Source organism: Gasterosteus aculeatus, chromosome 21 (genome assembly GCF_964276395.1).
Source record: "Gasterosteus aculeatus chromosome 21, fGasAcu3.hap1.1, whole genome shotgun sequence".
Taxonomy (NCBI): domain Eukaryota; kingdom Metazoa; phylum Chordata; class Actinopteri; order Perciformes; family Gasterosteidae; genus Gasterosteus; species Gasterosteus aculeatus.
Window position 1 is genome coordinate 17,957,976 of NC_135708.1, and position 13,810 is coordinate 17,971,785.

Below are 13,810 nucleotides of genomic sequence, written 5' to 3' on the forward strand. Positions count from 1 at the left end.
AGAAATAAATTATCCCCGGATTCCATCTTCCCCGTTTGGTTGCTGGAGCGCTCAGGCAAAACAGATGCTTAAAATCTACTGTTCCGCTGGAAAATGGTATCAGAACCATATCAAGCCGTATATCATATCGGGGGGGAGGGGGGAGAGCACGTAACGTTGTTTCACGGCCAAACAGCGCCTGTTGTCCTTGCTAACATCTGTTTGAGGGATCTCTCCCCGCTTACAAATGTTTGGCTCGTTCCCTTTCATCCTCCGGTAATCTGCCTCGTGTGCTGTCCGAACCTTCCTCATTCCTCTCCCCCCCCCTGTCGGTTCCTCCGCAGGTTCCTGTCTGGGCAGGCAGTGGGGGGTGTCTGCTACGCAGCCGCCTGCTCACGCTGAGCTGGGCAGCACGGAGCTCACGGTGCTCAACCTGCTGCGCGACCGGCGCGACAGCGGCGGCAGCGCCGCCAGCTCCGCCTACCTGAGCAGCAGCCGGCGCTCCTCCGGCATCTCCCCGTGCTTCTCCAGTCGGCGCTCCAGCCAGGCTTCCCAGAGCGAGGGCACGGCGGCGGCCGCCCACCACCACCGCCGCCTCCACAACCTCAGCTCCTCCGACTCTTACGACCCCATCTCCACGGATGCCTCGCGCCGGTCCAGCGAGGCGAGCCATTACGGGGGCACGGGGGGAGGGGGCGGGGGGGGGCTCTCGGGCGGCAGCTGCGGAGGCGCGGGCGGGGTGGGTGCGGCGGGCTCACGGGGGATGCTCACGTTAACGCCAGCGCAGCACTACCACCTGAAGGCCAAGTACGCGGCGGCGACCGGCGGCCCGCCTCCCACGCCCCTCCCCAACATGGAGCGCATGAGCTTGAAGACTCGCATGGCCATGATGGACGAGGGTGGCAGCAACCAGTCCTTGCCGCCTCTAGTCCGGCCGCATTGCTGCGGCGACGGCGCCAACGGGTACGCCAACGGGTACGCGGGTCACGCGGGTCACAGGAGGAGGGTCCTCTATCCGGGCGAGGGGCCGCTGAATGGGAACCGGAGGGCCAGCGACCCGGTGCGGACGCAGGCCGGTGACATGGGCAGTCTGCCCCCGGTGCAACGCTTCAACAGCCTTAACAACCTCCACCCTCTGCCGCCTCTGTCTCATCACTCTACGCCCGAAGCTCGCAGCTTCAGCTTGCAGAACTACACGCGCTCGGAGGGCAACCTGCAGAGAGGCCTGCAGCACTCGCCGTACACCCCGAGCATCGCGGAACACGCAGCCCTGGAGGCGCTGGCCATGGAGGACGAGGCCGGCCTGTTGCTGGGGGATGAGGACATGCTCCCGGACGACCTGGTGCAGTATCTCCACTCCCAGGCGCAGGTGGACGGCGGCTCCTACATGCACATCGAGGAGCAGATAGCTTCTAGCCAAAGGGACGCCTCCCATCCACCGATGGAGGAGATGGGACAGATCCAGGCGGCAGGGTTGGACATGGGCCTCGCCGGGTCCCACGGTCTCCTCCAGCAGCAGCAGACGGCAGAGAGGACGAGCCCGAGCAAGCTTCCCATCCAGTGGAATGAAGTGAGCTCCGGGAGCGCCGACAGGTCCCCTCAGAGGGAGCAAATCCACCGGGCGCAGTGCGGGCGGTGGCCGCCCGCTGAACATGGACCCGTACCTTTTGGTAGGTTCGGAAACATGGTGGTGCAGCAGCAAGTGCCCCTTGATTTCCAGAACAGTTGTGTCCAGGCCAACCAGTCCCAGGGTGCTTGTTTCGTTAACCCCGCGGTGAAGCTGGAGACGCCGCCTAACTCCTGCATGGAGATGAGAGGCTTCGGAAGGCCCAACTTCGCACAGATCATCGACGGGCCTCTCCAGCAGGGCTTCAAACATCCGCCCCCCGGCGGACCCCCAAAACAGAGCTACTTCCAGCAGAACCACAGCCAGATGGGGAGCAACCTGATCCTGAGCAGGTCCTCCGTGGACATCCTCCCGAGTGTCTCCCAGGGAGCCGCTGCTCACCACAACCGGCAGATCCACGTCCCTCGGCCGCCCGACGGTTACAGGAACTCGGCGAGGATGCAGCAGTATCTCAACGCAGAGACCTCCGGTGAAAGCCAGGCTGGTCTAAACAAGCAGCAGCAACTGCAGAGGAGTGGGGACCACTGCTCGCTTGCACATCAGGTGTCTGGGCTGAAACTGGAGGCCTCCGACCACGGGTACTTGGAGCAGGGCTTTGGCGACTGCCTCTCTTACGCACCGCTGGACTGCAAGGCCTCCCCGTTCCCCGTCCTGGAGGACCAGTGCTTGCTCAACTCCATGGTGGAGTCCGCGGGCCAAGTTGTCGGCGGCGGCGGCGGAGGAGGGAACTCGGCCGCCCTCCTGTCCCCCGGCACGGACCAGGTGACCAGCACAATGGAGGGCGCCGTGCCCGGGATATTAGACGACGGGGTGGGCCTGGACTTTGGCGCCATGCTGGAGGACGGCTATGACCAGGGTAGCCTGGTCTCGGGTGTGTTGAGTCCCTCCATCTTCCAGGGCCTGTCCAGGACGTCGTCGCGCCTGACCACCCCTCGGGCGTCGGCGGCCTTCCACAGCGTGGCCCCCGGCTTGAACAACATGGCCATCGGGGACATGAGCTCCCTCCTCACCACGCTGGCCGAGGAGAGCAAGTTCCTTGCGATCCTTCAGTAGCTGCTCTCTCTCTCTCTCTCTCTCTCTGCTTTCTCCTCGCTTAGGAAAAAATGGAAAAAAAAAGGACGAGAAAACTCTGGTGTATGTGAAGATTAAGACCAAAGTGGCAATTCAGAGAACTTTATCGTGTACTTATATTGTTGTGGAAAAGGCCGTTGCCAAACCCGTTTATTTTGTAAAAATGTCATCCCACACAGAAATGGGATGTGTCCAAATGATGTATAGATAAATAGTTATATTCCTTTTGTGGAATGTGGGCTATTTTTGGAAGCTCTTTTGTGTGAAGGTGAGCAAAGGTTCACTTCTTTAAAACAGTATTCTGTGTATTGTCACTGTGTTTTGCTGTACACACTGTCGGTAAAAATGCATGTAATAATAATAATAATAGGGTGATAACACAGAGCAGCCCGCGTGCCAAGTATCTCCCCCCTCTGACTCCACAGGTACATTTCCAACATTGATTTAACAGGCCCCCGATGATAACTTTAAGGTTCATAACAAGTGGCGTATTTACATTTGTTGTCATTCGGTTTGTGCGTTATTTCCGTGAACCTGTAAATGTTTCAGTGCTTCTACCAAGTTTTACCAAGTGGTGTTTTTGTCAAGAGTAACTGCAAGTACGGTATCGAACACATCCGCGTCTTCAAGACACCACTGACAGTCGTCTCCTTGATGTCTTGATTTAGTTTTTTTTTCCGGAAAGGTACTCACATGTGTATATAACAGTGTTTTTATATTCCGTTTGTGGTAATCTGATTGTTGACGTTGGATTGCACGGTTACTCGGAGCCGACATGAAAGTGGACGTTTCTCTCCTCGATGATCAAAGGTCCCATTTGGTGCTTAATGTGTGCGCACACACAGATGTAGGTATGAGTTCTTCACTATGATGATCATTATGGTAAATGCTGTAAAGTGACATGTTTCGTTTCATAGGAAATCGTCGGTATTGTTTTCTCCAAAGCTCTTAAATTCAGAATGTGTACGGCCGTCACGTGTTGCAGTGACTTTGTCAACAGTGTTCGTATCGCCTCGCGGTCTGATGCGACTGAGCACAGATCTTTGAGTAGTTTACCTTTCGCTCAGCGTCAAAGCAATGAGGTACAAATTGTTTTATTGTCCTTTGGTCATTTTTGTAGCTGTGCATTATTGGTGTTTTTTTTTTCTTTCTTTTTTTCTTCAAAGTAGAAATCCTTTCCTTTGAAAGAGGGAAATCACATTGGGGTATGTGCCTTATACGTATCTGCCTGTCGGTTAAGAGAAAGATCACTGCCAATCTTCCGTTGTGAATTATGAAAAAAGAACATGTAAAGTGTCTTGTGAGGCCTGAACAAAAAAAAAAAGACTAAATGACAGAACATTTATACGAGAAAAGTCTTGACTATCAGAAAAGTGCAGATTTGCGAAATGCATTCTGCTTTTCTTAGATTTTGTTTTTATGTTTTCACAGTCTTTGTGCTCTTTTATATATAATGTGTAAATACAGTACTCTTTCTGTAGGTTTAGCAGAGGAAACGGGGAGTATCCTGGGGCAAATAAAGAAATGACTTTGAGAGCACGGATTCCCAGGCAGAGGCCAGAAACATCTGGCCCAGAGCGGAGCATCCAGTGCCCAGCACTGCCCCTCCGCTCTTTTATAACTGACTACAAATGTTTGTATGGTTTTAATAAAAACGAGAAACAAAATAAAAACAAAAATACATTTGTCTCCTTTCTTCTTGATGCTGTACGCTGGTTTAATAAATGAAACATGCTTGTTGGAGTTAAGATTCTATTTCTATGAAGACAACCAAGAACATTTAAATAAACACGCATGTGAAATTGAAGTATAATTGTATTTTTAAGCACAGAAGTATAATCCCTCAAAGTCCCAAGGTCAGTCCTCATCAGTGACTTTAGAGAAACTGCAGAACGTCCGACGCCCTCTTCTGATCTTTCCCAGAAACTACAACTGCAGGGTAAGACGGGAGCGAAGCGACGCGGGAACGTCCTCATGAATCTAATGGCGCGACTGTGCAGTGGGTTGTTTGGGTGGAGGTTCACCATGTTGAGATTAAAGCCAGCAGGTGGAAGAGGGCCGTGTAGCCCGCCAGCTCACATCAGAAGCCCCTTTTATCGGCTCCGCGCAGCCAAAGAGCTCTCGCATCCGTCCCCAACTTTCCTAAGTGACTCCCCCATTATGCTTTTTAGCAGCTCAACACAAGTGGGATCATTTGACACCGTTAAGACTTTCCACCGCGCAGATGGAGCATTAGAGAAATTACACCGAACCGCTTACAAGATGGACCGTTTTCCCGCTTCCAATGCCGCGAGGCAGCAGCAAGGTCTCCTCTCGCTCTTCTGCCATCTTCAAAATGCACTTAGCGGAGTAGAAGTTCCCATAAAAACACCTAATTTCACGAGGAACGAGTTACTGAGGAACAGGATGTTCAGGACATTATGTAATTCAGCATGCCAACGTGTTGGGGGTTAAATGAAGAAAGGGGGGGGGGTTCGTGTATATAATAGGAAATATTTTATTACTAAAAAGTGTTCTTACTGAAGGTTCTCTTCCAGCAGTGTTTCCACAACTATTCTTTATTGAAATCACAAATTCCTTTTACCACTTAATGGGAGAAAAAAAAATTAATCACACATGAAAGAACAGTAACTATGGACTATATACAACATCGGGAGAGGAGAGTTACAGGTGTGGCTTCAATAGGCCCACATTGTCGGGTGTTGTGGCGCACTAGGCTCATACAGGAGGCACTTGAATGTGAGAGCCTTGAGAGCCAGGACCGAGCCAGAGTGCTGGATGGGGGAGGGGAGGGGGGGGTGTAGAAAAAAAAAAACATGGACATGTCCAGCAACAGAAAACAATGATTTCCTGCTTTGAAAAAGGAAAATATGGTTCAAGGAGTACATTTATTCCTTCAATTCAGACTTCAAAGCCTGAAGACTTGGTTAGAGGGGGGGGGGCTGATGGACAGAGCATTTACACAGTTCTGCACCACAGAAATCTAGAGCACAAAGGGTGCACATTCAAAAGCATGCATCGCCCCACAATGACAATTGTGGTTTAAAAAAAACAAAAAAAACAACCTGTATTTTAGTCTGAAATTACGACAAGACTCAACCGTCTGCTGCTTGAAATTGTTAATGTGATTGACAAACAGTATTTACAGGAATTATATTCTTTTAAACATCTTTCACGCCAATCGCAGTTTAATTAAAAAAAGGGAGGGAAAAAGAAGTGTCCATAACTGCATCGTCGGGTGTGAGGGGAAAATCAATGTCTTAAAGGAGGGCTACCATTTCAATGCTCTATTTACAATAAAACGCAATCGTGAATTCATAAACAAAATAAAAATGAGGAAGAAAACAAAACTCCCGTCTGTGGGCGGGCTGCTTCTCTGCAGAGTGCGTTCCGGTCAGAGCTGGTTTAGTGGTCGGTTCTTTGTCTGCTCTGCGGGTGCGTTTGGGGTCTCAGATCTTCTCCTGGATGAAGGCGTGCTGCAGGGCCTGGTTGATGGTGATGCGCTTGGCCGGGTCCAGCATCAGGGTGCCGTCCAGCATGTCCTTCAGCAGCATCACTTTCTTCCTCTGGTCCTCGGGCAGCCGCTGGCCTCCTATCATGTCCACCAGCAGGTCTTTGGTGGGGTTGATGGTGCTCATCACGGTCACCTTCTCCTGTCGGGGGCAGAGAAGCAAGAAGTGAAGTTGAATGAAAAATGACGGGAACCTTTTTAATGTGCATCAAATACTCATCGTAACACCCAAACAGCCACTTAAGTACATTTCACATTTATTTAAAGTCATTTGGGAAAGTGGGAACGCCTTACCCTCTCTGTCACTTTGTCTACTTCAATGTACAGGAAGTTCAAATTGGAATCAAAGTGCTGGTCTTTGAAGAGGCCTTTACGGATCATCTGAGGAAAGAGATCCACAACATTGCATCAGCCATAAACAACTCACCAGGAGAGGGAAACAACATCCGCAGGAACTGCAGTGACATGATGCAATTTTACCTTGTTGGGCATCTTCCCCTTGAGGTCCATAGCGAGTTTGATCATGTGATTGTTAGAGGATCCGGGGAAGAGGATTTTTCCAGTGTAAAGCTCGTATAAGGTGACGCCGACCGACCACATGTCAATCCCATAGTCGTACGGCTTCCCTATGACTGAGGAAGAGACAAAACGTGAGCGCGGTCCGCTTTCAATCGCCACCGGTTAATTGGAGATTGATACAAACAAAGCAACTCACTGATCTCTGGAGCTCTGTAGAACCTGCTGACCAGGTACGGGGTGATGTCGTTGTCAGCGACGTGGGACGCAGAACCAAAGTCACAAAGCTTCAAAATAGTCTTTGACTCGTTCACCTTTAAAAAGGACACAGACGCACAAGGTCATGACATATGTCATTCTACGGTGTGAGTGGATTTTGTGGAATCGGGTATTCACGGCGTACCAGGATGTTGTCCGGCTTGATGTCGGCGTGGAGTATGTTGCATCGTTTCAGCAGCTTGAGGGCCAAGAAGAGCTGCTGACTGTAGGAACGCACAGCCTTGATGTGGAGCCCGACGTCTTTACCGTATTTCTTCAAGACCTCCCGCAAATTCATGCTACGAGAAAGCAACCGGCAATTACATGAATGCTGCCAACAGCGGTGGAATGACAAGACAGGAGGACCTTTTCCTCTTCCAGTACCTGAGAGGCTCAAACACCAGACAGAGATGCTGCTTGTGGTAGAAGTGCCTGAAGAGGCGAAGGCAGTGGAACTTGTCATCAGGATCAGCGTCATTCAGCTTCTTGAGGAATTCTAACTCTTTCAAACCGGTCTTCTGCCTGTTAACCACAAGAACCACGTTGTCCATCGATATAAAACCTCAAGCCCACATTCACAGAAACACTGGCTTTCCAAGTGTCTATACTTGCTTTAAAAGTCAAGTATATATATATATTTGTTTTTTTTAAAGGAGGAATGACTCACATGAGCTCGTTGTTGCGGATGATCTTGACTGCCACCTCCTGGCCGGCCCTGGCAGTGTCCCTCGCTCGGATCACGTTGCTGAACACCCCCTGGCCGGTGTAGCCATAAACGTCATAGCGCTTGTCTAGCGTCTCCCCGATGTTCACCCCTAAACAACAGAAGACAAGGCCGTTACTCCACTTAACGTTGCCGCGTGTCGCCGTGGCACCGCCCCCTCCGCACAGATCCACATAACGGATAAGGCAAGACGCTTACGGTAGTAACCCTCAGCATCTGTCCAGTTGTCCCTGAGGTTGGGGTTCTCCTTGAAGTCCTTCCCCACACCTGCTGCTCTCATCCTGGCATTCTGCAGAAACGACACCAACATGAGGTCAGTGGCTCATAACAGCTGCTGGGACGCTTTAAGTGTTTTCTCTCATCTCTCAGTCGCACTTGAAACGTGAGATGAAGGGAAAATGAGAGCCACTAAAATGTGGATTTGCGTAAATCCCGGGAAAAAAAAGAAAAAAAAGAAATACTCACATCAAAGTCAGCAGCAAACATGTCATCTGACTCTGTAAACATGTCGGGCGCTGAAGGCTTCTTCGGGTTGGCTCCTGAAACAAATAAAAACAAAACAACAAGGCAGTTTTAGTGTCTAATCATCCACCGGGTCGGGAAACCGAATAACTGGAAGGTGTTTGATTCACATACTCTGCTGCAGGTGGCAGAGAGACTCAGGCTTTGGATTACAAGCCAGCAACTGAATGAACACATGACAGAAAGAAACAACATTAAAACCCCCGCAACACACACGAATCAAGCCACTAAAAGCCATTTCCGTTTAGTACTGTTTGGTCAGTATGCGCCATGAATGTGAAATCAGCCCTGAAAACTGCTGGTAAGGACAAAGATAAATGCACTGTTAGAGTTCCAAGAATGCAAAAGGGAGGGCTTTGCCTTTTGTAATTTGGACTTCCATCATATCGGCTGTTAACTGAGACACGACTGTACTGTGGGAACTGCATTGAAAAGAAAAAAAAAGAAGCCATTTTGCTTCCTATAAAAATGAAAGAAAGCTAAAGAGAACACAGGTGTCGGCTGCTGTGATCTCTCCACATAAGATTGTGGTTTTCAGTGTGGAGGGGAGCCGATGTTCTGACCCACTTCTCTACAGCGACTGTTCAAAGGTTCAAGTGGTGGGCGAAGCTGGCGTCACACGGGACGCGCTACACACCACCTACACACCCATTGCACTCCAACTAAGCTGTGGTCACGGTGAGGTGGACGATATCCCACCAGTGAAGAGTGTACGGCCAATGACGGACCCGTGTGTGTGCCCACATGCACATAAATATGAACTGTACTTCGGCGATATTCCACACACATTGTTGGAGGCAGGAATCGACCGTGCTGTTCATTCAGTTGGCCTTGCATGCCAACCGGTTTGGATGGTTCGGACCAGGACATTACCGTCTTTCTCCTGGGCGATGAGGTTGTGCTTGGCTTTGATGCTGGCCTCGAAGGTGTTGAGGTTCTCGCGCTCGTACTCCTTGACGTCGGCGGCGACTCGCTCTAGGATGTCGTCGGGTGAGGGGGAGCGGCTGCGCGTGCTGCTCTGGGGGCTGCTGGGCTCCGACATTGCGTTGCTGTCGTCAGTCCCCACCTTGTATTTCTGTGGCAGGAAACGGGAGGCCGTGAGAAACCGTGCGATAAAAGTCGCAGACATCGCCTGAGACATTTGTTCCACCATAAAGACTTAAGCGCTTCTTCACCGACAGAAGACCGAAAGTGACGTTGGGATGCAAACAGACCTGGACTATGGCCAAACGCTGCTGCCGGCGCTGTTCGATCAAAGCTTCTTCGTCTACCTCCTCTCCGTCAAAGTCCTCTAACCTGCAAACACAAACAAGGTTTAAAATAAAAAAGGCGCGTGTAGCAAAGTCTTTTATTAACCTCTTATAGATATCTTCTACTCACGGTTCTTCCTCTGAGGATTCCTTGTCGACTTTCATGCCCTCTGAGAGGCTGCCCTTGAACTTGTCCTCATCTCGGCTGCGTCTCCTTCGCCGTCCCCGGTCGCGGGACATTGAGCGGCGGTACTGTCGGAGCCTTCCGTACCGGTCTCTCTCCCCAGACCTACCAGGCATGCCACGTCGAGGAGGCACGGTTAATCATTCAACACGAGAGCGTCTTAAAACCATACAGAGTATACGCTGACAAACTCAGGTTCACTGTACGAAGGGAAAACGCTAACATGGGACTTAAGTCAAGACAAATGTATAAAAACTACAAAAAAACAGGGCTGCCTGATACAACTGAGGGAGACATCCTCTACTGCGAGCAGAGACTAGACTTCCTCACCTGTGTCCCAATGGAGATCTGCTCCGTCTGCGGGGGGAAGACCGGGAGCGTCGTCGTGGTGATGGTGGTGACCTCCGTCTAAAAGGCGAGCGGCTCATCCTGCGGCGAGCTGCTGCTCTGGGACTGTTGTCACGTGAGCGATCTCTGCCCGGCCCCGCGTCTGGCCGCAGGCGCTTCCTGTAGACACACCAGGAGTTAAAAGTGGACGCTCTGACCACCCAAACCATTCATACATCAACTCCCGAACATTTGATCCCTGCAGCATCAGTTAGAAACAGGCTACCATCCCTCTAACTCGTGTCACTATGAGAAGTTTTTAATGTCTAAACAGCTCTGAGCCCTGACCTCATTGGCGAGTCCTGCCTGTCGGCATCCCTCCTCCTGGCGTCCGGCGAGCGGCTGCGGGCTCTCCTGGGGGGAGACCTGATTTTGGACGGAGAGTAGCTCGGTTTCGCTGTCCTGTCTGAGGCACCTGCCGGCGGGTGGTGGGCGTCTCGGTGGCGAGGGGAAGCGCTGCGTTTCCTCATGGGGCTGTGAAGCCCTCGTCTGTGAGGGGAGCGGTTCTCCTTCCCTGAAGACGCATCCTTGGACGGGGACTTGGCGGGGCGCTTGTCCCGGTCGGCGTCCGAGCGACTCGGTCGCTCTCGCGCTGGCGATCTGGACCTTCGCCCCGCTCTCTCCTGGTTTGGTCTGTCGTCGCGCTGCGGGGAGGAACGTTTATCTGCGCGGCTGCCTTTCTGCTCTCCTCTCCAGGTGGTGGGGGAGTTGGACTTCCGGGCTCTCTCCTTGGACAGATCAGTGCTGTCAGAATGCTTTCGGTCTTTCGAGCGGCTTCTGCCGCGGCCTCTGTCTTTGACAGCTGTGTCCTTGGTGGTTTTGTTCACCTTGTCCTGCTTAGACTCCTTGGCCTGTCCCGGCCTCTCCGCTGACTTGCTGCGACTGCGGCGCTTGGAGCTGGACTTACTGGCCTCTGTTGATTCGCGTCTCGATTTGCCCCCTTTTCCCCCTCTGGGAGAAATGGGTTTACCTGAACTGACCCTTTGACGCGGTTCTCCGTTTCTGATCCTACCATCTCCGTCCTCTTCGGATCCGGAGTTATAACCCTGAAGGATGAGGCCCATTCCCGACTGGACCTTGCCCTCCATCAACTGGCTGTCCAGCTCAGCTTTGATCATGGCCCTCCGTTTCTCCAAATCCTCCAGCAGGGCCCGGTCGTCCAGGCTTGGATTCCCAGAGGAGGGAGAGGATTCAACCTTCTTGTGGGCGGAGGAGGCAAAGAGGGCAGCGGCAGCGGAGGGAGAGGGCGCCTCTTTGCGTTTGTGTTTCCTGTGTTTGTGACGATGCTTGCGTTTGCGGTCCTTGTCTTCATCAGAGGCATGTTTGTGTTTTTTGTGCTTACTACGATGCTTGTGTTTTTTCCTCTTGTGTTTACCGCTGCTGCTGTGATGTTTGGGCCCATCTTCTGTCTTCTCACCATTAGTCTCTGCCTGCTGGGAGAGAACAACATTTCAGCTCGACAACTCATGAAGGTGTAAAGATTATTACAAAGTATAGATGTATTTTCTCTTTATATGGTATATTGTATCAGATAAGATGAAACATGTGACCATAAAAGCACGTGTTTGAGATGCTGTTTTTCGGCAGTTAGAAATACATTTAAAAAAAAAAGGTTGACGGATTCAAAAATCTATGTCCATAGTTAATAGAAATTATACTTAATTCAGGGAAAAAATAAATACAAGGCAGACATGACCTACATATGAAATGACATGTGTTGTCAAGCTGTTGACAACGCCATGTGAAAAATAAACCAAGAGAATTATCTGACAGCTAAAACAATTTTCTACTTTTCCCATTATATAAACTAAGTTAATTACAACTAAGTTACAGGTAGGAATGGTTATATCAGAATCATGGCATCATACCACTGATGATATTTAGGTCTTGCTGTTGTCCATCCCTACCTCTTCCTCTTCTTCCCCCTCTTCCTCAGACATATCTCCGCTGTCCTCATTTCCACTTCTTTCTTGGATCTCCAGATCCTGCTTCCTGTTTAGAGAGATAAAAACATTGGGCGCACAATATTACACAGGACATGCTGTGAGGATTTGAGGATCCATATGAGTAATTGACAACAATGCAGCAGGAAACCGTGGTTAGCCCAATTCAAATCAGGATCTTATGAAGTTGATCAGATTACAGCCACGACACGATCGCTCCACAATAATGGTGTTCGCTTAATAAAAAAAAGAAGAAAAAGGGATCTGTGCTTTAAGTGATGACAATAATCCTCGGCCCATGACTCGTAGCTCCTATTTACAAGCGCTCTTCTGTTGTGCCTCCAACACATGTAACCATTGGCAACCACGGTGATCATCACTTTGGATGTCAAACAAATCATACATTTTTGGACTGCGGCAAAATCTACCATGGTCACTACAATACTCTGTAAAAAGGAGACTTGGAACAAATTCAAATAAAATGTGGTTTTATATTGCCGACAACAGCTATCTTCTTTCAGCATTAATTGGCACACACTTTACAAAAATGTTGTGAAATAAATGTACTGTATTACTGTCGTTTCAACACTTAACAAAGTTACAAGGATCGTTCAAAAGCAGTTTCTTGATCACTAGCGGCACAAGATACCGGGCCGGTTGACATTCGGCACAACATAGTTAACGTTACGTAATCTGCTAAACTGAGCTTTTATATATAATGAGTTAAAACAAGAATAAATGACCCCAACTTGTAGTGAGCTGTGGCTACCTATAAGTGTGGCAACAACACTTATTTTGTACCATGCAAACTTGACGTGTTCGCTTTTCCTCTGATCACGACCGCCTAAATGCTTTTCCTCCATTAGCTTGAACAAGCTAACCACTCTTAGCAAACTTGGAGCTAGCGAGCTTCATCCTCGGGTAACGTTAGCTTGTAGCTATGCTAACTGACTTTAAAGCATCGGTGCGTGCGACTAAATAAGAGTGTTTGACTATGTGATAGGATAACTCAACGCTATTTACGGTATTATAGTATGCGTGCGATGATGTGTAATGTTTCGTGCTATTCGTTGAACGGAACTTGATGCTACCTGAGCTAATTGAGCATTAGCTAGTTGGCTAAGAACGTTAGCCAGCGGTTGCTAAGTGATTTAGCTAACGTTAGCCCCGGCAACAACGTGAAGATGCTACCGTTATTTATCAGCGGTAACCAACAGAATAGCTCCCCGTTGCTTTCGGACGGGGAATGCCGTCGCACTTAAATCACCACGGGCTTCTTATTTTAAATTAAATGACTTACACGTGTTCGTTGCCATTATTCATTCTTGTGGACGCGATGTCCATCTCAACGTCGGCCATTTTCCTCAGCCGAGGGGCCTTTTCTTCTTCAAATATTCTGAACGCAAATTTGCAAAGGACCTGAAAATACAAACGCGCCCTCTGCTGTTCTGGTGGCGAACTGCACGCTGGACTCCTGCACCGAGTTCTTATTCGCGTCCACCAGGGGGAGAGCTTGTGTAGCTCAAAGTTTTCAGGGTTACTACTGCGATGACGTGGAAGAAGTATTCAGTGGTAATACCACGATGGAAAGTAACTAAAAAGTACAATGATCGAGTAAATTAACTAATGCAGCTGCAGCCACAAGGGAGGACTCTTCTGTTAACGTACAGGACTACGCAGAGTATGTGACCGGGTACATCTACACTTGTGTAGACAACATTGTGCCCACCATACAGGTCAGGAAGTTCCCCAACCAGAAGCCCTGTATTAAGGAGGAGAGGAGACCTCATCAACCACTTTTCATCCAGGAGCTTGAAGTTAAGAGGGTGAGCAGCTTA

At 49.9% G+C, this 13,810-nt stretch overlaps 2 protein-coding genes across 6 annotated transcripts in view; one reads left to right on the plus strand and one right to left on the minus strand.

Moving 5' to 3' along the window:
- Positions 1–4,356, plus strand: part of gli3 (GLI family zinc finger 3) — an 80,168-nt gene extending 75,812 nt beyond the window's left edge. Inside the window, exon 15 of the mRNA XM_078096087.1 lies at positions 324–4,356. Within this exon, the coding sequence (XP_077952213.1) occupies positions 324–2,659 (2,336 nt within the window). The 3' untranslated portion in view covers positions 2,660–4,356. The remainder of the gene's footprint in view (positions 1–323) is intronic.
- Positions 4,357–5,219: 863 nt separating this feature from the next.
- Positions 5,220–13,514, minus strand: prpf4bb (pre-mRNA processing factor 4Bb). 5 transcript variants are annotated; one of them, XM_040166772.2, is made up of 16 exons: positions 13,273–13,514; positions 11,937–12,021; positions 10,318–11,462; positions 9,973–10,149; positions 9,589–9,747; positions 9,423–9,504; positions 9,082–9,283; positions 8,152–8,225; positions 7,885–7,975; positions 7,630–7,777; positions 7,347–7,484; positions 7,108–7,261; positions 6,904–7,018; positions 6,669–6,820; positions 6,483–6,569; positions 5,220–6,330 (listed from the first exon to the last, which is right to left on the minus strand). In XM_040166772.2, the coding sequence occupies exons 1-16, from the start codon at positions 13,329–13,331 to the stop codon at positions 6,127–6,129; spliced, it is 3,072 nt and encodes a 1,023-aa protein (XP_040022706.1). In that variant the 5' UTR covers positions 13,332–13,514; the 3' UTR covers positions 5,220–6,126. The 5 variants fall into 5 exon arrangements, with proteins under 5 accessions (XP_040022706.1, XP_040022707.1, XP_077952215.1 ...); XM_040166773.2 differs by having other exon boundaries at positions 10,318–11,459; positions 13,273–13,387; XM_078096089.1 differs by having other exon boundaries at positions 11,898–12,021; positions 13,273–13,376.
- Between the last annotated feature and the right edge of the window lie 296 nt (positions 13,515–13,810).